Source organism: Gigantopelta aegis, chromosome 7 (assembly GCF_016097555.1).
Source record: "Gigantopelta aegis isolate Gae_Host chromosome 7, Gae_host_genome, whole genome shotgun sequence".
Lineage (NCBI taxonomy): Eukaryota > Metazoa > Mollusca > Gastropoda > Neomphalida > Peltospiridae > Gigantopelta > Gigantopelta aegis.
This window is the reverse complement of record NC_054705.1, coordinates 28,917,379-28,941,442: the sequence shown is the minus strand read 5'-3', so window position 1 is coordinate 28,941,442 and position 24,064 is coordinate 28,917,379. Positions and strand designations below refer to the sequence as shown.

The 24,064-nt window shown below is 35.4% G+C and overlaps 1 protein-coding gene across 3 annotated transcripts in view; it reads left to right on the top strand.

The window, feature by feature from the left end:
- Positions 1 to 21,749, top strand: part of LOC121377521 (coiled-coil domain-containing protein 60-like) — a 42,589-nt gene extending 20,840 nt beyond the window's left edge. For 2 of the 3 annotated variants that reach the window (XM_041505546.1, XM_041505545.1), the window contains 9 exons: positions 118 to 328; positions 1,982 to 2,129; positions 5,935 to 5,998; positions 7,743 to 7,846; positions 10,848 to 10,988; positions 11,831 to 11,989; positions 12,785 to 12,875; positions 16,318 to 16,359; positions 20,132 to 21,749. In XM_041505546.1, the coding sequence (XP_041361480.1) occupies positions 118 to 328; positions 1,982 to 2,129; positions 5,935 to 5,998; positions 7,743 to 7,846; positions 10,848 to 10,988; positions 11,831 to 11,989; positions 12,785 to 12,875; positions 16,318 to 16,359; positions 20,132 to 20,368 (1,197 nt within the window). In that variant the 3' untranslated portion in view covers positions 20,369 to 21,749. The remainder of the gene's footprint in view (positions 1 to 117; positions 329 to 1,981; positions 2,130 to 5,934; positions 5,999 to 7,742; positions 7,847 to 10,847; positions 10,989 to 11,830; positions 11,990 to 12,784; positions 12,876 to 16,317; positions 16,360 to 20,131) is intronic. The other variant, XM_041505547.1, reaches the window with a different exon arrangement.
- Positions 21,750 to 24,064: the final 2,315 nt, after the last annotated feature.

Here is a 24,064-nt window from a genome sequence, read left to right as displayed (position 1 = left end):
CATGAGGAAAAAAAACACCACTGTTTTTTTTTTTTTTGTTGAAAATATTGTTTTACATAGTACGTTCAACTGTTCTAAAAATATGTATTAATTTATATTTTAATTTTCTGTTACCAGGTTAAAAAGTCTAGCATATTTAAGTCCCGCCCACTGGCACGGCGCAGCACATTCCTTGGGCCTCGTTCCTCAGTTTCGCCTCCCCCCAGCAGTGCCAGTTCATCTCAGCAACTGAGCTCTGCGGCGCCTCAGGAGAAACAGAGTACGACGTACAAGGAGAACACAGACTCCATGACAGAAGACGAGTCAACCGACGCGTCCTACAACAAGAGTAAGTCTAAAGGCAAAAAACATTTACATAATTACATTTTCTTTTCTACTTCACCTGGCCTCAATGCAAATGCATATTCCCCATTGGATAGTAATCTGGTTCGAACATCCCAATAGCCAATGGGATGGCCTAAAATTCATCTAATGAGTCCTTCCTATTCCAGTCACGTGACCGTAACTTCCTTCTTTTTCCTGAGCAACAAGCATTCTGAGAGTACTGCTACAGGGTGTACTATACCAAATAAAATCCCATTGGCGACCATGTTAATGTTTGTGCTTAAAAATGCCACATGCAATATATCAACCAACGTATGACCCATAAATATCAGTACTGCAACCCCTACCTCAAAGTATTAATTGAGGAAAATGGGACCTTTCATGGCTCATTTTCGGTGTAACCAAATGTTTTTACAACACTCCTAGTTTCGCACAAAATTTAAGTACTTTTGTTTACAGGTACTCCATACACGTTTCAAGCACAAAGCTACTTGACACAGTGGTACTAGATGAAATAAAATTGCATACAGTTTTTTTGCCCAGATGAAACTAATGTTTTTTACAACAAACACTCACAGTTATCAACAATTGCAGGAATTGCGGTATTGACTGCTCTATCAAAAGTTAGATGCACCTCGAACTTTGACCCATCCAGATGTTATTTGATTTAGTACTACCTACATGTATAGCAATATATGTCCCCTACTGGTCCCCTAACTTGAAGGGATATAACTCTGTCAAACATGGATAAAGCTATACACAAAAGTCCAGCTCAAGATCTTGAAGTATTGCCAAAAAAAAGAGAAAAAAGTCTTGAAAACTATGTGTGGGACAGACTGACAGACTGACGGAAGGACGGAGACAAAACGTTTAGTCCAGTAGATCTATAGGGGACTGAAAAGCAAAAGAAATATTTGTCTGACATCTCAATACATTTTAAACAACTGCAATTTGATGTCTAACATCTGGATGTGTTGAGATATGGTCGAGTGTAAGAAAGACGAAACCCACTTTTGCCTGGACAGGCTTCGGAGAATTACATTTGAGATATAGGCATTACTTTCTGATGGTGGCCACTTTTGCATTTAGATCAGTTTCTCACAAACTATAAGTCCTTGATCAGTGAAACTTGGTTTGTAGTTACATCTATGGTATATGATGTTTATTCACTAGATCTACAAGTGACATACTAGCTGTTTGGTATTAAAGGTGCAGATGCTAGTTTCAGCCTGTGAAAATGGACACTAAGTTTAGTTAATCTACACACCTGCAACATACAATGTATGTGGATATGGTTAATCTATGATGTTTAAAAGGGAACACACCATCTAAAAATTGCTAAATTGTGTTTCGATAACCATTAATTCTCAGACAAACGTGCATTTTTAGATTGATAAAAAATGCATTTTCGCATATGACAAAAACCTGGATGACCAGAACCTTTTCAGATGTACAAAAATTAATATTCTAAATAACAAAATGTGAGAACTTCTAATTTATATTATCAAAAAATGGCTTTAATAGTGGAAAATATGTTGTAGTGTTTAAAAACTAGTGTCTGTCACTTTAACCGTTTTGAACAATAAATTAACAATCTGAGAACAATGGTGATCTGTTTGAAACAGCAACATATTGAACTCTTCCTTTTTATCACCAGGTATATTTCGATTTCTTGACGAATACTACGAGAGTTTGAGAAAGGAATCTGCTCAAAGTCAAGGTCAAGGTCAAGGTCAAGAAGATGCAGTCAACATTAATGTTTCCAGAATGCGCAAAAAGTCAGATGCCAAGACAAAGGAAACAAGGTGTTTATTACCTCAGTCTGTAGCAATGCAGTCATTTCTGTTCAATTCATTTTCATCCAGTTGCGTTTAAAGCAAGCCATTTTGAGCTGAGGGTTGAAGTTGGTTCTGAGATGCAAGCCATTCATTTTTAGTTATATTTTATGCTTAGGCACAATTAAAGGAAACATGTCACGTAAACCATATTTGGCACCAACCATGTACAATTAATTATAAATTGAATCACGTAAAAAAATTTTTTTATCAAAAATTAATTACTTAAAATATCTCCATAAAAGAACCCCAGATACGAGCTCTTAGCGGAAATTGCCGATCTTTAATGAGCAGGGCAGTCACGAGGTCCGTGACGTCAGAGACGCGTCGCTTGATCTGAAGCCTTACACTTAAAAGCATTAGTCCGTACCACTCATAAAGAATCTAAGACTTGCACAGCTTACCAAAACAATGAGTGTTCGTTCGCAAAACGTTTTTCCGTATCAATATGAGCTGTTAGTAAATGAAGAAAGACACACATTTACTTACAACAGTGATACTGAAGAAAAAACGGATAGCGAGTCAGAGGGTGGAGAAACTGATGGTGCCAGACCAGACCGGTCGACCAATTTACAGCCCGGATGCTAATGCCGAGGTGTATACTGTTCATATTTAGCATAAAGATACACCTCGATATGATGTATTTAAATATGTAAAAAATATAAATGTTTTGAAAATATCGCATTTTTTATGTTCGGGCTGTACATAATGAAATCTGTATGCACAGTGTAAACAAACGCTCTAATTTACGACAAGGCGCTTCACTTTCATTAACCTGGCTTGTAAAACAACATAAATGACTTGAGAGTATAATCAACTTTTAAACTAAATATATTTCTATTTGCATCAATAGAACGAAATGGGGTTATAGTATTTTTCTCTCATAAAAAAAGTAGCATATTATTAGGCCTATTGGTAGGGTGCGTTAGAGTAAAAACGACCACTCACGATACCCAAGTGATAATTTTCTTTTCTTTGGTACTACGTAATTGGTCAGTTTTGTAATTTTAGATGGGAAAGTCTACTTAATCAAGGGTTTTACAGCATTATTTACAGTAATGAAGCAGGGTGGCTGATAATGTTCATTAACATTGTACTATAGTCGCGACAGGTTACGCCACAATACCCTGTGATCTTAAAAAAAATGGCACGTATTTTGTACGTATCTCTAGACCGTGGTAATCACTTACCTGGTCGATAACCCTGCAATATACACCTGCCAATCAGGAATCACATGTGCAGGCCACGGAAAGAAAGGACCAATTAACTAAAACAACACTCCGATTCTCAAGTCAGCCCGTGGATGAAACATAATAGTTATTTCGACACCGACAGTAATGGTTTATTTTGTATTGAACTTCGTGTTGCTTTGGGGCTTCGGGCGATGAGGAACGTTTTTGTGACGTATTCCGCCCGAAGATTAAAAACATATTTAAAATTATTATTGTTTTCTACACGTTTTTTAAAAACATATTTAAATACATCGTACTGAGATGTATCCTCATGCCAAATCCCATGTTTGTATATGCCATATTTAATTACTTGTTGACGTTTCCTTCTTCGGACGGTGAATACAGATTTTGTTATGTAGGCCTACAGCCCTAACATGAAAAATCTTTTTTTTTTCAAAACAAAAATAAAAATAAAAAATTCTACATTTTTGTTTTAACATATATAAATACATCATGCTGAGGTGTATCTTTGTGCCAAATATGTACAATGTACACCTCGGCATTAGCAACCGAGTACTGTTTTTGTCTCCGGGTAACGTTCGGGCTCCGGGCTGTAAATGGGCCGACACCAAAGTACTATGCGGTGTTGGTGTCCAATCTTTTCTTTTGCGATAAAATACACGCATCTTTCTTCGGATACCATCCTTGTGAAAACCATAAAAAGACAATCCCGATCGTTTAAACTGTTTATTTTTACACCCAAAGGCCGTGCAGTACGGCACTGTTGAACTGGGAACTGAGAACTGTATTAACGTGCCCCTATCCAAAAAGGTTCAGGCACGCCCACTACGGATTTAGCCTCTGACTTCTGAAAAGATCGTAAGCCCCTTACTCCATATATAAACAGTTAGCAACAATGGAAGAGTACAGTGGCTCTGACGTCACTTCCCTTTTTTTCCGAACGCTCACGAAGAAATATGCATAAATCGTACTTTGATACTGATTAGCGTAATTTCTTCATTTTAAGTTGACTACACGTATTTTATTGTTATAAAGTTATTTGTATATTATTTTTATATCATTTTTCTTTTAAAATGAGCTATAATATGGTCTCGTGTCATGTTTCCTTTAAGGTTCAAGCACACTCTCCAGAGCACACACTTCAGCTACAAGTGTACATAGGCTGTCTGTCCAGGATATTGGCTTAGTAATTGGGTGTTAGTGAAAGAGAAGTTGGTGTACCATAGTCGCCTTACATCTACCCATTGAGTTATTAAGACTTGCTTTGGATGGAATCTGGTACTTACCAGTCTTAAATTGAATGGCTCAACCAGAACATCACTGAAGACTGTATGACGCAAACTGGTGTTTTAAAGCCCAGCAATGAAAACACACACAAACTTGCCATGTCCTTGTTTTTGATAAAAGGCATCCAGTAACCTCCTACCTTTCAAAAAAACTTTGTTATTTTCCCCACTGATAAAATATTGTTGATTGGATAATCTTCATGTTCAGGGCACCTTCCTTATCCCATATTTATTCTGGGAAATGATCAGTTTGTATAGGCAAAACAATTAGGTTGTTTTTTTCAATGAAATACAGAAGAAATTAATTTTATTTCTTTCTACCCCTAACAATACAAAAGCAAAAATGTTTTATATTTATTGATCACTTTTAAAACCTAAAAGCAAATAATCTTTTGCATGAATTTGATAAACTGTCCATTTTAAACTTAACTTATACCAAGTTTAAATGGAATATGTCTTCAAAACCACTGTTCCAACCACTGCACCACAACTGGTCGAATGAATGAATGAATGAATGTTTAACGACACCCCAGCATCAAAAATACATCGGCTATTGGATGTCAAACTTTGGTAAATGCAGAAATAATGTGATGATAACCATACAACTGGTTAAAGGCTGTGTTATGTGCTTTTTCTTCTGTGGGAAAGTGCATAAACATGTAAAAGATCCCTTAAAAATGGCTGCATTAGGCAAAATGTAGCAGGTTTCCTCTCTAAGACTATGTCAGAATTACCAAATGTTTGACATCCAATAGCTGATGGTTAATTAATCAATGTGCTCTAGTGGTGTTATTAAAGAAAACAAAGTTTGCTGATAAATGTGATGGTAATTTTACATGGAGATAATTTAGTTGTTTTGATTAAAAGTTTCAATTTTGAAATTACTTTGTTGAAACATTAAAGGCAAATACATTAACAAAATATACATAAACTTGTTTCCAATACTTTGTGTGTGTTTTAATCGTCCTATATTTTGTCTTAAAGTAGTCTCAAAATATACATAAACTTGTTTCCAATACTTTGTGTGTGTTTTAATCGTCCTATATTTTGTCTTAAAGTAGTCTTAAAATATACATAAACTTGTTTCCAATACTTTGTGTGTGTTTTAATCGTCCTATATTTTGTCTTAAAGTAGTCTCAAAATATACATAAACTTGTTTCCAATACTTTGTGTGTGTTTTAATCGTCCTATATTTTGTCTTAAAGTTTGTGACTTTGAATTTGCTTCTTAACTTTGAAATATTTTCTTGACTATGAGTTTGTGTTTTGATTATGAATTATTTCCTGTTTGAACAGAACGTCTGAAGCAGATGGGCGAACATCTAAAAAATCGATCAAGACTCCAGACCTTCCAATCACTGTGAGTCTGTTTTGTTTTACTTTTAATTTGTTGTCATGCTTAAAAACAGTTTGTTTTCTTTAACGACACCACTAGAGCACATTGATTTATTAATCATCGGCTATATTGGATGTCAAACATTCGGTAATTGCAACATATAATCTTAGAGAGGAAACCCGCTACATTTTTCCATTAGTACCAAATATGTACCATAAAATAACAATCAAACTCTTTCTTCATGTAATTAATACACAGAATAAGGCAAATTCCCATACTGTGGTTCAGCTTTTTCCATCAATAGCTGAATGAGAGAATTCTAACATTCTTTCAGACATTAATACAAACAGTTTTAAACAGTAAATAACATTTACTAATTCAGCATTGATGACTAATGTATAAACAGTTATTTTATTAATCTGAAATAAGAGAAAATAGCTGAAACGATCTCTTTTGTTTTCTAAACATTGCCAAAATTAGTGAAAATTTTTGATTCTTGCAGTTATGAACATCGGTTTTCTAAATCATATGATATTATTTGGAGCATTTATAACAAAAGAGTATTTACAGATTGGAATTAGTCTTAATGAGTATAAAATTCCTTGCTATAGTAAATTATGTTATACAGGGTTTTGGATTTCATAGAAATTATCATTTACAGAATGGTACTGTGTCGGTAAAATCTCGTGACTGAAATTTTGTTTCTCATAATTATTATATCGAGAATGACTATTCAATGAAAATAATATATAGAGGATTTGTTACAAGTTTTTTTTAACATGGAAAATATCAACCGAGTCTACGTTAGTCAGTATTTATCAAGGCTCTGCCGAGACAAATAATGATTAACTAGACAAGGTTGATATTTTACATATTAAAAAACATGAGTAGCTTCTCAAATAACATTTTCATTTGATATTTTGTAAATTACAGTTCTAATGTCGCCTCCATCAGTAATATGACATCATCACGATTAGCACAAATTAGTTTGACGTCATGCATTTTAACTAAATCTTTGAAAACGTTATGCAGGTATACAGGTCTTGTTGGCTTGTAAACAAATCACCCATCCACAGCAACACATTATTGAGAGACCTTGCTAATTTGCATACCATTATTAACCGGTTTAATACATAGAGGATATTTCATGTTTTTTGCCAAATATGATTTGACAAGCGCGACTCGTGAGATATGATTGCAAACTTCACGAGATGAGATATAAATCATATTTGACCAAAAACATGAAATTTTCTATTTATTATATAACTTTTGACAATTTACCTTTATTTTTAAAATGCCAGCAGCAAAATAGTCCTGGCTTTCTTACACTGAACATAACACTTTCTACAGTGACGATAACACATTTTAAAGTGAAATAGTGAAATTTTCTAAAATGTGTTATCTTCACTGAGTGACAAATAACACTTTTATTTCACTGATATTTTAGGATATTTCACTAAATGTTATATAATAAACTAAATTATTACATGGGTTTATGTCATGGATATCATGGGTAAGTTACAGGATAAATATATATAATTCTTTTTTAAAAAGTTTCCGATGGGTTCCCATGATCACAAGGCACAGAACCGAAAAAGTGTTTCACATGAAATGTGAAATTCTATGGCCTTGTTATACAATTTGTTTTTGTTTCACACTTAATAAATTCCCCCTAATGAACAACATATTAATTATTAAATATATCCACTAGAAATACACTCATCATTGGAGATAATATCACTGGAGATGTTGTGATATTTGTTTTCAGGATGTAGATGATGTTAGTGATAAAAAACAGGCTTTTCAAACACATCGAGAAAAGAAGTCCTTGCAACAGTTCCGAGCCAACCTTCATATGATTAGACCAAGAAGGTAACGCATCATTCTTATTCAACTTACGTACATCATTCTTATTTAACTTACATGCATCATTCTTATTCAACTTACATACATCATTCTTATTCAACTTACATACATCATTCTTATTCAACTTACATACATCATTCTTATTCAACTTACATACATCATTCTTATTCAACTTACATACATCATTCTTATTCAACTTACATACATCATTCTTATTCAACTTACATACATCATTCTTATTCAACTTACATACATCATTCTTATTCAACTTACATACTTCTTATTCAACTTACATACGTCATTCTTATTCAACTTACATACATCATTCTTATTCAACTTACATGCATCATTCTTATTCAACTTACATGCATCATTCTTATTCAACTTACATACATCATTCTTATTCAACTTACATGCATCATTCTTATTCAACTTACATGCATCATTCTTATTCAACTTACTTATTCAACTTACATACATCATTCTTATTCAACTTACATACATCATTCTTATTCAACTTACATACATCATTCTTATTCAACTTACATGCATCATTCTTATTCAACTTACATACTTCTTATTCAACTTACATGCATCATTCTTATTCAACTTACATGCATCATTCTTATTCAACTTACATACTTCTTATTCAACTTACATACATCATTCTTATTCAACTTATTCTTATTCTACATCATTCTTATTCAACTTACATGCATCATTCTTATTCAACTTACATACATCATTCTTATTCAACTTACATGCATCATTCTTATTCAACTTACATACATCATTCTTATTCAACTTACATACATCATTCTTATTCAACTTACATACATCATTCTTATTCAACTTACATGCATCATTCTTATTCAACTTACATGCATCATTCTTATTCAACTTACATGCATCATTCTTATTCAACTTACATACATCATTCTTATTCAACTTACATACATCATTCTTATTCAACTTACATGCATCATTCTTATTCAACTTACATACTTCTTATTCAACTTACATACATCATTCTTATTCAACTTACATACTTTCTTATTCAACAACATTATTCTTATTCAACTTACATACTTCTTATTCAACTTACATGCATCATTCTTATTCAACTTACATACATCATTCTTATTCAACTTACATACATCATTCTTATTCAACTTACATACATCATTCTTATTCAACTTACATACATCATTCTTATTCAACTTACATACATCATTCTTATTCAACTTACATACATCATTCTTATTCAACTTACATGCATCATTCTTATTCAACTTACATGCATCATTCTTATTCAACTTACATGCATCATTCTTATTCAACTTACGTACATCATTCTTATTCAACTTACATACATCATTCTTATTCAACTTACATACATCATTCTTATTTCTTATTCAACTTACTTACATACATCATTCTTATTCAACTTACATACATCATTCTTATTCAACTTACATACATCATTCTTATTCAACTTACATACTTCTTATTCAACTTACATACATCATTCTTATTCAACTTACATGACATCATTCTTATTCAACTTACATGCATCATTCTTATTCAACTTACCTACATCATTCTTATTCAACTTACATGCATCATTCTTATTCAACTTACATGCATCATTCTTATTCAACTTACATACTTCTTATTCAACTTACATGCATCATTCTTATTCAACTTACATGCATCATTCTTATTCAACTTACATGCATCATTCTTATTCAACTTACATACATCATTCTTATTCAACTTACATACATCATTCTTATTCAACTTACATGCATCATTCTTATTCAACTTACATGCATCATTCTTATTCAACTTACATACTTCATTCTTATTCAACTTACGTACGCCATTCTTATTCAACTTACATACTTCTTATACATTCATACTTCTTATTCAACTTACATACATCATTCTTATTCATTACAACTTACATACATCATTCTTACGTCATTCTTATTCAACTTACGTACATCATTCTTATTATTCAACTTAACTTACATACATCATACGTACATCATTCTTATTCAACTTACATACATCTTTCTTATTCAACTTACATACATCATTGTTATTCAACTTACGTACATCATTCTTATTACACTTACGTACATCATTCTTATTCAACTTACGTACATCATTCTTATTCAACTTACGTACATCTTTCTTATTCAACTTATGTACATCTTTCTTATTACACTTACGTACATCTTTCTTATTCAACTTACGTACATCTTTCTTATTACACTTACGTACATCATTCTTATTCAACTTACGTACATCTTTCTTATTCAACTTACACACATCATTCTATTCAACTTACACACATAATTTTTATTCAACTTACGTACGTAACTTTTTTTCAACTTACATACTGTTATATTCCACTAGATTTTGTGATAAAATGGACATTTTTTTATACACTGTCAAGGCATACTGTTGCAATTTGTTTTTATATTTGCGTGACAATAGGAAGTTTATAATGTTGATCATCAATTTACTCTATTGTCTGTGTTATATTGTGAAATAAAGATTTGTCATAATGATAGTCAAAATACTGATATATGTTTACCACCCAGCTTTATACACTGTTTCAGTGGTCTGGCAAAACATTTGTCTTTGTCTTTTTGAAGATTTTATTTTTGGTATGTTATGTTGATATGTGTCATTATGTATTTCATGAATGTGACTCATTCATGGCTGTTTACTCTGTTTTATTGATAATTTTATAATTTTTAGATCACCTCAGCTGGCCTATTGTGATCCTGTTTTCAATCTTCGTCATGCGTCATGCATATCCTTTTCAAATTTTTCGACTTCTTCGCCAAAACTACTTGACCAATTGCAACCAACTTTTGTGGGTAGCTTTGTTTGACACCCAATAGCCAATGGTGGTCTTTTGTTTTGGTTTATTTTTGGTTTGTTTTTCATGCGGTATGTCTTTAATATTCATTAATTGTTTGTTGTTTTGCAGTACCACAGCTCTGATGGACTACAAGGCTCAACTGCCAAGTAACAAGCACACCCCAATGACCCTGGAGATGAGGCAGAAATTCTCTGAAGTCCTTGAAGACAAGGCTTTAAGCTTACATGACATTCTGGAGCAGATAGATCGGTAATTGTGCTTTCAGTGGGGCGGAACATAGTCCAGTGGTAGAGTGTTCACTTGTTGCGCGGTTGGTCTGGGATCGATCCCCGTCAGTGGGCCCATTGGGCAATTTCTTGCTCCAGCCAGTGCACCACGACTGGTATATCAAAGGCTGTGGTATGTGTTATCCTGTCTGTGGGATGATGCATATAAAAGATCCCTTGCTGCTAATCGAAAAGAGTAGCCCATGATGTGGCGATAGCGGGTTTCCTCTCTCAATATCTGTATGGTCCTTAACCATATGTCCGACTCCATATAACTGTAAATAAAATGTGTTGAGTACGTTGTTAAATAAAAACTTTCCATTGTGCTTTCAGCAATCAATATCATCCAAGTCTGCTCAATGTTATTATAAAAAATATTCTTTCCTGGTAGTAGGAAGAAGTAGCATATCTAGCGTCTTTTATTACATACCGGTACCAATTTAATCTTACTATAGTAGTAAAGATCATTCTGACCATGCAATGAAAAAAAATTCCTTTATTGAACATATCTGTAAAGCAAAATCTAGCTAACATGCATAGTTCACGTCCACTTGAATGACATTATGTTCCTAACCAGAATGCTCAGCATTGTTAATTTTATTTTTATTACATACCCATTTAATCTTACTGTAGCAAACTGAGGACAGCTCCTTTAACGTCACCCTCTAATTGCTTTACAGCTAACACTATCATCAGTCTAGTCAGTGTTACAAAACACACAAGACTTATGTCCATCACTGAACTCTGATATTTTCATGGTAGTATTGTACCTAAACAAAAAGACAACAAAATTACAATTATTTTAATGGGTTTTTTTTCTTCCAGCGATCGCATGACAAAATGCCAAAGCAAGTTTATGGCAATGAAAGCAGAGGGTCACAATTTCCACAAGAATCTCAGAGCAATGAGACTGGGCAGTGCCGGAATGACATACCGGCCAACTACAGAACAGCTCAAGAAGAAATCTACTTTCAAGGGAAACTGGTAACTCTTCACCAGTGTCTGCTATTTCTTACGCATTCTGTACATTAATTCTTGTTATTTCTGTCATTCTGATTTGTGGAATAGTTCATTTGGGAAGAAACTTGCTAATACCAAACTATGTTTTATATGTATTTAATATCATTTATATTCAACATTAATTCTTGTTATTTCTGTCATTCTGATTTGTGGAATAGTTCATTTGGGAAGAAACTTGCTAATACCAAACTATGTTTTATATGTATTTAATATCATTTATATTCAACATTAATTCTTGTTATTTCTGTCATTCTGATTTGTGGAATAGTTCATTTGGGAAGAAACTTGCTAATACCAAACTATGTTTTATATGTATTTAATATCATTTATATTCAACATTATTTGTAAGACAGTGATTCAGGGCCCCATCCGTGACATTATACACATTTCTGGGCCAGTAAACCCCCCCCCCCCCCCCCAAACCCCCAACTTTACTTTGGATAGCAGGTAAAGGAGGTCAGTCTGTGACACCACATTGTTTTTGGAAGACCCCTGCAATGATTTTTATAGTAATAAATTATCAAAATCACAAAACAATAATGTAGTTGTAATAAACCACAAAAATTAAAACAAATGTATGAAATGGCTTGATGTCATCAATTGTAATTTTGTTTATGCTGCCACAATTTTCTAAAAGCTTTACCCACCTCCCCCTATCAGTTCAATGATTAACTACATGGCATTTCCAGCATCTGTGTAATACTTAACAATGTTCAGATATTTAGCCTAGTTATCAGCAGATTATTCAATTAATTTTAGGTACACAGACTTGGTATCCAGCATTCCTGAAGCTTTGAAAGAAAAATGGTTTTACAAAAAAATTCTCAAGAAGCTTGCTAATTTTGGTTTGGTGAGGACTTCTATTTATTTTTAATAATTGTTTTGTAATATTTGATGCAAGTTCAGGAGTATGAGCGCTCGCGGTCACTTACTAGACCAGTTTTTGCACCTAATGTTAAATGAATGTGATATGATAGGACATAATAGTACCAGTCAAACTCTTTGTGAACACTAAATTTCCTGAACTTGTACAGTATTTACAGGCACATTGTCATGAATTCTTATAGAGACTGTCCTAAGTTTGCTGCCATTGTAAAATATTTCAGACAAATAATTCCATTTGAATGATTAAATGACATATTTCAGATGAATAATTCCATTTCAATGATTAGAATGACATATTAAATACATTTTCTTTCTAAGACTATCAGTGTAAGAATGTGCAATATATTTATATACATTTTATCTGTAGTTGCTCAAGTTTCATTTTACTGTGACATATACTAAAACGCAAAAGAAACGCAGGTCCTGAAAATGCGAAAGAATTGCACTTTGTAAAGCAGTATCTTTGGTGGAATTGAACCTCAACTGTGTTAAAGGACATGGCACACACCCACACCGCAGTCCCACCTGCGTGTCAATTTCATTACCTGTGTGACGTCACGAATTCTCAAAACACACTCATTGAAATGCTTATAAAGCCTACACACCTGGATTTAATCGCATAAATTCAATTTGAGTAGTGACAGACAACAGAATCACATTTTAAAAATGCCGCGACTGACGCAACTCCAGCGAGGGATGGCGCAAGCCGGACAGACCCGTACTGCTGTAGCCAGACAATTGGGATGTCATGTTTCGACAATCGCACGCCTTTCTCAACGTCACCAAATCACTGGATCTGTGAACGATCGACCACGCACCGGCCGCCCGAGGGTGACAACCGCAGCCCTAGACCGGTACATCCGGGTGACCCACCTTAGGAATCGGATGCTGCCAGCAGCTAACACCGCTCACCAGGTGCGTGGTCCACGTGGTCCAGTGTCCGCCAATACCGTCCGACGCCGTCTGAGGGCAGCAGGACTCCGTAACCGCCGTCCTTATGTGGGACCAATATTGACCCCTCGGCACCGCCAACAACGTCAACAGTGGGCGCAACAACATCAAAGATGGCGACGTGGCCAGTGGCAACAAGTTCTGTTTACTGATGAGAGCCGTTACAATCTTTCCAACGCTGATGGCCGAATCCGAGTATGGCGACGTCGACATGAACGTTACTCCGACTGCTGCGTTCTGCAGGCCGACCGATGGGGCGGGGGTAGTGTGATGGTGTGGGGTGGGTTCTCATTCAACCACAGAACACAACTTCATGTGTTCAGACAACGCGTTAATGCCGCCGTGTACCAAAATGACGTCATCAACAATCACGTCGTTCCCTTCTTTGCCGCTCACCCACGTGTGCGCTTGCTGCAGCAAGACAATGCCAGGCCGCACACTGCCAGGGCAACACAGGCGTTGCTGGCTCAGCACAACATCCCAACGTTGCCGTGGCCAGCCTTATCACCGGACATGGCGCCTATCGAACACGTCTGGGATGAAATCGGACGTCGCCTTCAGGCTCGCGGACAACCTCAGAATATGCAGGCGCTGGAGGCAGCATTGGTCCATGAATGGAACTCACTCCCTCAGGCATTCTTTCAACGGCTTGTCAACTCAATGAGGAGACGTTGCACTGCCTGTTTGAATGCCCAGGGTGGTCACACGCGATACTGACTTTGACAATGCTACAGGTCGTCTCTTTCACATTTTTAACATGGACCCCCACCCTACTTTATGACATGAAACAATAGCCAAAAAGGAATTCAATCAAACATTTCCAACACCAATGTGTGCCGAATTGGTGTAGCTCCAAAATAAATGTTGAAATCTTCATTTCGTTTTGTTTTTTTAATATTTTATATCCAATTTAATGAGAACCTGCGTTTCTTTTGCGTTTTAGTATATATCATCACGTTACAATAAGCAGGCACCTGTGTGGTCCTTAACCATATGTCTGATGCCATATAACCGTAAATAAAATGTATGGATGCGTCGTTAAATAAAACATTTCCTTCCTTTCCAGTAAGCAGGATATTGTTTGGTCTCATTGCTATCCTACAACATGAATATGGTGTTACTACACCTTTCTTGTTTAACAAGATGTGGAATGCAGGGAACATTTTGTTCAGTATTGCGCCGCGATTCGTTACACAAGTTTCAGACATCGTACCCCAACATTAAACAGTAGTTGCTAATCAATTTTCAATTGACTAGAAATATTGCTTATCAAAATTTTGAAAACAAAATGTTCCCTAGAATGTAGCTCAGTGTGAGAGCACTCGTCTTTCATGGACTAGGTTTTTTTCTCATCCCATCCAGTGTACTTCATGGTCTGTACTGTCCTGTCTGAGAAAATGTGTATTAAAAATACCTTGCTGCTTTTTGGTAGGAGTAACATTTATGATGCATTAAAGGCTTTTGTAGGAGATATCGCTGGTATTATAATTTGCGATATCTCCTGTGATATTCTCCTCAGGAGATATCACTTCTTTTGTTAGGTCACTGTGTATGTTTCAGCGCTATTCAGCGTCATTAGTGACGTCAAGCAACTGTCGTTCTGCTAGTTAACGAGTCTACCGCTGCCAAATAAAGTGACATTCAACCCAAATTACTGACATTGTCGCAAAGAACGATAATGAATGATAAAAAGAATACACCCCCCCCCCTCCCCCCCCTGTGTCTTGCAATATCATAATTTATCAGCACTCGTTGATAAAAGTATAAAAATCGTGCTGATAAATTATGATATCACAAAACACTCGGGCAGTATTCTCTATATATGCCAGCAGCAGGTTTCTCCTTCTCTAGACCAAGTGTTGAAATAACCGCGCGTTAGCAGCAGATAACTGTAGCTTAAAATCTGATAAGGAGTCATAAAATACATGTGTTTGTATACTCTGTTGAAAAGAAGTAAGGGAAAACTTGCAATTGTAGACAAAATTTAAGTTACTACTAGCATAGAAATTGTAATGTGTCAGTAGTTGAATGTGAGTAGTGTTAAAGCGATTGCCAATAACGTGACACTATGGACTGAGGGTTTGGGATGGATTACTCGGTGGCGGAATGCCAAGGGAACTTTGGGGGAGGTAACAAAATGCAAATTAATATATAATAAAATTATAACTGTCCCAAAATGTAAGGGGGCCCGGGCACCTGCTCCCCACCCAGATCTGCCTCTGCTACTTACCCTTACTCTTATTTCTTTTCCTCAGTACATATATTCCTTGGTACGTTAACATACGAACCCAGCACAGGTAATGCTCCTAACTTACTTTTAAGATCTTTTGTTGATGTGAGATCAAGAAAGAAAAGAAATTGTATTTCCACTGGTTTTCAAAAGGTAGAGAGAGGAAAAACTTAATTTACTTCAACCAAATTACATTTTAATATTCAAAGGCCATTTTTATTCTTAGCCGAAATGTAGACGGAAGTCTGTCAAAGTCCAGCTGGCTCAGGTAATAATTCCACTGCGAGGCTTTGACCTCTTCAACTGCACACTGTTGTGTTAAACAGGCTCTGACCTCTTCAACTGCACACTATTGTGTTAAACAGGCTCTGACCTCTTCATCTGCACACTATTGTGTTAAACAGCACCGTTTGTCACTTTTAACCAGTGTGCTGGGTTGTTGGGTGTGACCTTTTATTGGTTATGCAGAGGTGTTGGTAAACATTCATTTATTAATCCATCCATCTATCCATTCATCCCATCAAATCCCATCCCATCTATCCATCCATCCATTATATATCCGTTCATCAGTCTATCCATCTATCCATTCATCCTATCAAATCCCAATCCATCCCACCCCCATCCCATCCATCTATCCATCCATCCATCCAATCTATCCATTCATCAGTCAATCCATATATCCATCCATCCATCCATCCATGCATCCCATACATGCATACATCCTTTCTATCAATACATCTATCGACGGACCCAATCACCCACCTATTCATTCATTCATCTATTATTACTTCATGCTGCTCATTTATTGGTAAAAATAGTGTGTTGGTAAACATACATACATTCATCCCATCCGTCCATATATATGTCCATCCATTCATCCATCCATCCATCCATCCCTACATCCCATCATCCATCCATCCTTTTGGTTATGCTGTGGTGTTGGTTAATATCTACCTATCCATCCATCCATATGTCCATCCATCAACTGATCCATCCATCATTCCATCCATCCATCAATCCATCCATCAATCCATTTAATAATTCATTCATTGCGCACCAGTTTGTTGAGATGAGTTACCTAAAAACTGCACAGTATTGATTTCAGTGTTTGGTTTGCATGTAATGCATGACATTTGTGTGTAATGGACCTCAACATATTTAAAGTGTAGTGTATTCACCCATACACCTACACTTCATTCATTTTGTGTAATGGACGTCAACATATTTAAAGTGTAGTGTATTCACCCATACACCTACACTTCATTCATTTTGTGTAATGGACGTCAACATGTTTAAAGTGTAGTGTATTCACACATACACCTACACTTCATTCATTTTGTGTAATGGACGTCAACATGTTTAAAGTGTAGTGTATTCACCCATACACCTACACTTCATTCATTTTGTGTAATGGACGTCAACATGTTTAAAGTGTAGTGTATTCACCCATACACCTACACTTCATTCATTTTGTGTAATGGTCCTCAACATGTTTAAAGTGTAGTGTATTTACCCATACACCTACACTTCATTCATTTTGTGTAATGGACCTCAACATGTTTAAAGTGTAGTGTATTCACCCATACACCTACACTTCATTCATTTTGTGTAATGGACCTCAACATATTTAAAGTGTAGTGTATTCACACATACACCTACATTTCATTCATTTTGTGTAATGGTCCTCAACATATTTAAAGTGTAGTGTATTCACACATACACCTACACTTCATTCATTTTGTGTAATGGACCTCAACATATTTAAAGTGTAGTGTATTCACACATACACCTACACTTCATTCATTTTGTGTAATGGACGTCAACATATTTAAAGTGTAGTGTATTCACCCATACACCTACACTTCATTCATTTTGTGTAATGGACGTCAACATGTTTAAAGTGTAGTGTATTCACCCATACACCTACACTTCATTCATTTTGTGTAATGGTCCTCAACATATTTAAAGTGTAGTGTATTCACCCATACACCTACACTTCATTCATTTTGTGTAATGGACGTCAACATGTTTAAAGTGTAGTGTATTCACCCATACACCTACACTTCATTCATTTTGCCAGTGGCAGAGACTACGTAGATATTATTTTCCCCATGATTTTAAGCAGCAAGCAAATAATTAATATACTGATGGAAAGAAATAAAAGGATCACACAGATAGCAACAAGAAACAATGACTGCATCAAAAATCAATTCATATTGTCTGAAGTTGACTGGGAACATATAGGCAGCACATTCAACACTACAGACATTCAATCCCACGTTACAACTTGGTATGAAATACAGACATTACTACGCTAGTAGTGAATTAAATTTGGTCTACAAATTGATGTGTTCCTTTATTTCTTTTCATCAGTATAATTTTTATTCCAATACTAGTACATCCCTAATATACGCCAATAAAATTGCATTTTCATGTGTAACACGGACAGTTGTGAAATCCGTTCAGTGTTCAACAAGACAATATGAGGGTCACAACATCGTGTCTACATTATTGTTACATTGTTTCCTACTTTCTAGTAATTGATAATATTTGCTATGTAGTAATATAATAAATAACTCAATTACACTCACACTTAACACTTATGTATGTTGATGAATATCCCTTGTGTTTGGTAATGAAAACCTCTTCAGCTTTGCCTTGAATGTCCCACCCAAATCTGTAGAGATATTCACTGATAAACCATGTAAACCTACTGTGTTACTTGTTTGGAAGTTTTATCTTCAAAATGAAAGAAGAAGATCGGTCTTCCACTAGTTATTACATCCGTAAATTATAACATTTTATACATACCAGTTGTTCTAAAGCTCCATGGCCCAGTGGTAAAGCACTAACCTGATCAGTGTTGATCCCTGTTAGTGGACCCATTGTGCTATTTCTCATTCCAGCCAATGCACAATGATTGGTAAATCGAAGGCCATGGTATGTGGTATCCTATCTGTGAGATGGTGCATATAAAATATCCCTTGCTACTAATGTGAAAAATAGCAGGTTTCCTCTCTAAGACTATGTCAAATTAGAAAATGTTTGACATCCATTTGCTGATTATTAATAAACCAATGTGCTCTAGTGGTGTCATTTAACAAAACTAACTTTTTTTGCTCTAAAGTTCCAAGATATATGATCGTATTTGTCCTATGTGTTATGTTATAGACTTACAACCCTTTTAGTCTTGTTAGCTTAGGGCTCAGACTTAACGATGACACTGACGGCAATTGTCGTCGTTGAGATATAAATTGCCGTAGGTAGAGAGTATCACCGATGGCACTTTTGTGCCGTCGGCAAAGCTCCTCAACAATGGTGAAATGTATACACCTGGTGTACACTATCTGCCAATATTTAAAAGATGTCTACATGTAACAAGATAGCCTTTCAGTCAAGTTTGTTTGCTACATATGTCACTTTTAAAAAATTTGCCATAGGCAGGCTCAAAATTGCTGTCAGTGGACTGTTTCACCCATGGCAATTCTTTTAAAACTTGTCGTGGGAGACAAATTGTTAAGTTTGAGCCCTGTTAGCTTTATAGTTATTTATGTTGATTATATGACAGCATGACACCATGTAGGTTCATTTTATTAAGTCACTTTAACATTTACCTTGTTTCATATCATTATCTCATACTTATCATATTTTATTTCATTTTATTATTATTATTATTACAATTACTATTGCTATGTAATACTATTATTAGTATTATTACGGTAGTGGACTGGATATAAGTGCTTAAAGATCCTTGTGAGGTGGAGCATTGCTGAGTACAAAGGTGGTTGTCAGTAGTGCATATCAAAAGAGGAAAAATAGTCAGAACGGTTAAAATGGACTTGCAGGTTATATTGTGGACAATTATTTATAATTAGTTTAATGCATATAAGTTGTCTGGGTGTTTTTCTGTCAACCTCCAAACCAAATATGACATTTACCATCTGTTTGACAGAAAATACACACTTAATAAAACAATACTCATTTCCTGTATTGGTATTCATTGACGAATTTGAAACTTTTTTTTCGGTATCTGTTTACAGGTTGAGAACACGAGTAAACAGAGTGTTTACAAGTTTCTCAAAGTCCTCGAGACAATTCGTGAGTGGGAGATCTGCAGTCCGGACATCAGCGCAGCGATTGAGTTCTGTCGGGAGAAAATTGTCGAAATGACGGTAGAGGAGTTCGAAGAATGGTTCTGTCAACAGTTTCCGAAAATCATCCGCCCACAGACCGCTCCTCCTGCCCACTCTAACGTCGGAAAACGAGTGGTGAAATAAAAACAAACACACAGTGCCAAGGCAGGATCCCACGATCAACGATTACAAGAATTAGGAAGAAGATTTTGACAAAAACATCATTGAAGTTTTAACAAACAAAATTACCTTTTATATTCAGTGATGTGTGTATTTATTTGTAATTACAAACTCTTAGACGATTTTTTGAATTCTGATTGGATGATGTTTGAATTGTGATTGGATGATGTAAGTGAAAAACTGAATATTTTCCTTCAGTATAATGTAGAAAATTATGTCCATATGATGGAAGATCAGCGCTCTATGTTAACTTTCCCCATCTAAGAGCCAGATGGTGCCTACTTCTATTTTTCATATAGATAGTTTCAAATGTTTTAGTTGTCAAATGAAAAAAAAAGGTTGCTTATTTGACCAAAACGGTCGCATGTAGAGGGCTGAAGATAAGGATAAAGGATATGTATCCTTGGTGAAAGGCATGCCTTGAATAGAATCCTGCTTGCTTTGATATCAAGGCCAACTTCTACTATTTTAGCTTTGTCAGGTTAATGACCACACAGGCCTCCCAGACCTCCTGTATTTCCTATATTTTTATAGGATCCTATAAAACTCCTATATGGAGATTCATTTCCTATATTTGACTTGATTGCTTTGCCAAAATGCTGATGAATAAAATATGTTACCGAGTTATATTCGCAGTGAAAGGCAACCCGCCTGTCAGAAATTTAGACGATGCTTTGAATGTGGGAGATCTGTATCAAGTGCCAATCAAGATCCTGCTCACCTGATGAGGTGAGGAGGATGTATTACTGATACAAGATGCACCAACTTTCAAAGTATCCTGGATATAGGCATGGACTGCTGGCAATCCTTGGTATATAATTGTTGAGGTAGTAGATGGTATGTTGTGTACATATGCAAGGTAAGAACATACCATTAGTAATGTATAGGTTTTTAGAAATCCGTGTAAAATGCCTATAATCAAGGTAATCAGTCCAAATTTTCCTATATAACTCCTATATTTGACTTAAATATTCCTATAAAACTCCTATGTTTGACCTCAAAATTTCTATAAAACTCCTATATTTTGGTATGCAAATTGCTATATTTCCTATATTTTAAGTGGCTGGGAGGCCTGACAACATTATGCTGGTCATTTCTCTTTTATAACTTCAAACATTTATATTACAAAGTGAAGGGTTTTTCATTTCTTAGCTTACATTAGAACGTAACCTTACAATAAGGTTGTTAGAAAATTTTGCATGCAAAACAAATAGAAATCTGCCTTGAATAGAGGCCAGGGCCCCGTTCCACGAAGCGATTGTAGCCCTAAGATCACCTTAAGTGCATATGGTAGCTATGCTCCTAAGGTGATCTTAGGGCTAAAATTGCTTTGTGGAACGGGGCCCTGGGGCCTAATTCACAAAGGTCTCTTAGGCTCTGCTAGACAACAAAGCATCCTCTTTGCAAGTCTTTTAGCATTGCATTGCGGTATCGTAAAGTTGTGAGAGTTTAGTGAATTAGGCCCCAGGTCTCTATTCAAGAAAAAAAATAAGAAGTCTGGGCTTCTGTTCAAGGATTTACAGTATATTAATTGTATTGTTTTTATTAAAAGAATTGTTTGTTATTTGTTTTGACTTTACATGATCATGCATACCAGTTACAATGTTGTATAAAATAGCTTCACTATGTTACACAATTTTATACAATTTGTTACTGTCATACATCTATAAATTGCAAACAAATAACAATTTTTAAATAAACATATACAATGCCAGATTTTGATGTTATAAGGCTCTAAGCTACATTAAATTTTGTATCTGATGTTTAAAGAGTCTCCTTCCAAAGGAAATATATTTATTACTCTGTAAAAAAACCTTTATAATAAATAAATACAACTGAAAGCTTTGTTACAGTGTACATTGGTGTGAAGATAAAAATAATTAACACTTCATTAATAGTCAACTATGTTAAGTAGTACTAAACCAAATAACTTCCGGCTGGGTCAAAGTTTGAGGTGCACCCAACTTTTGATACAGCAGTTAATACCACAAGTCATGTGATTGGTGATAAATGTGAGTGTGTTGGTTGTAAAAAAAAAAAAAAAGTTTCATCTTGGCAAAAAATGTATGCAGTTTTATTTCATCTGGTATGACTGTGTCAAGTAGCCTTGTGTTTCAAACGTGTGGGGTATCTGTGAAAAAAAGTACTCAAAATTTGTATGGAACTAGGGTAGTGATAGACACTACCTGATATCTCTGAAATGAGCAGCTTGACCCCCAATTTTTTCTGATTCACTTTAAGGGTGAGGGGTGGTAGTATTTATATCTGTGGTGTATAATGTATACGTCGATTGATACGCTGCAGGTAGACGTTTCAGCCACATGTTACTACAGTCGTCTATGAGATTTGTTTTGGTGGTATACACCTTTAAGGTGCTTAACGTTGTTATGGGGCTTAGTTCTGTCTTACAGTGACACCATACGGAATGAGTGCTTCATACGAGAATAGCCACAAGAATAGCAGATTGTGATAAAGCAGATTTTATGATTTCATCTGATGTGAAATGGGCTATTTTCGCATTTTGTGAATTTAATAAACGTTAAGAAAATCACTGAAATAAATACTTTAGGTTATTTTTAAAGAAAAGGTTTTCAGATTACATACGTTAAATTGGTTAGGCATGGATACCAGCTATACATTATCCTATGTCTGAACAGATTAGACGTGTAGGAATCGAAGTGCATCTACACTACAAATTTAGGCATTTAAAATAAACTTACATTTTGCATGATGTTTCTGGATTAACCACTTAAACTATTCCCACAAAAATAGGGGGTACTTCATTCTCAACTTTATGAACAAAAACCAGCACCACCTAAATTTTGACAATTATCTGCTGTTTAAATATAAACTAAACACTCAAATAACAAATGACAATTTGAATAGTAAACTATGAATACATGAAAATCTGGACGATCCCATGAGCTACAATTCGGCGAACTAAGCCACAATTACTCGAATATCTCCTTTTCTTTTCGATGCGCCAAATTACCTCATGAAAACTGTGCAATCTTGTACATTTTGGACTTAATCCTACGGGACTTTCAAATTTCAATAGCACCGCAAATATCACCGCCCGCTACCGACCCTGGTCGGGCTACTGGTGCTCTCTTGCACCAGCCAGCATGGGCGGTCTCTCCTTCCACCCACTCCAAACCCTCTCCTGTTTTGGACAGAGGAGCTAACGTAAGTTGACACCTGCACCCATGACAGGCGTGTGCTACAACAGCTTGTTCTGAATGTGCACGTTAAGCCCTATGACCTGACCTGACCTGACCTGAGCTGAGAAACATGTTACACAGACTATAGTCCGTGCCATCCTCCTATAAAGATCTTCATTCTAAATAATTTCAGTTTCGTTTGACGTAAGAAAAACAGTGTTTTGGAAATAACAAAACAATACTATTTTTGTGTGCATTTTGAAAACAATTGGCTCAGAAATAAATAACTTGTAGTAAAGTCTATAGTATGAAACGACGTTCCCTGTGGAAAGGACTACTGGTGACGGTACTTCAATGCCACCGTAAAACAGAGGAAAAAATGTCATATCCAAGCGTCCCTTGCTACGCAAATTAGACGTGGAAAGACTACATTGCGGATACATTTATAATATCAAACACATTTAAAATCAACCTTTTTAATGTATGTTGGTCATATAAT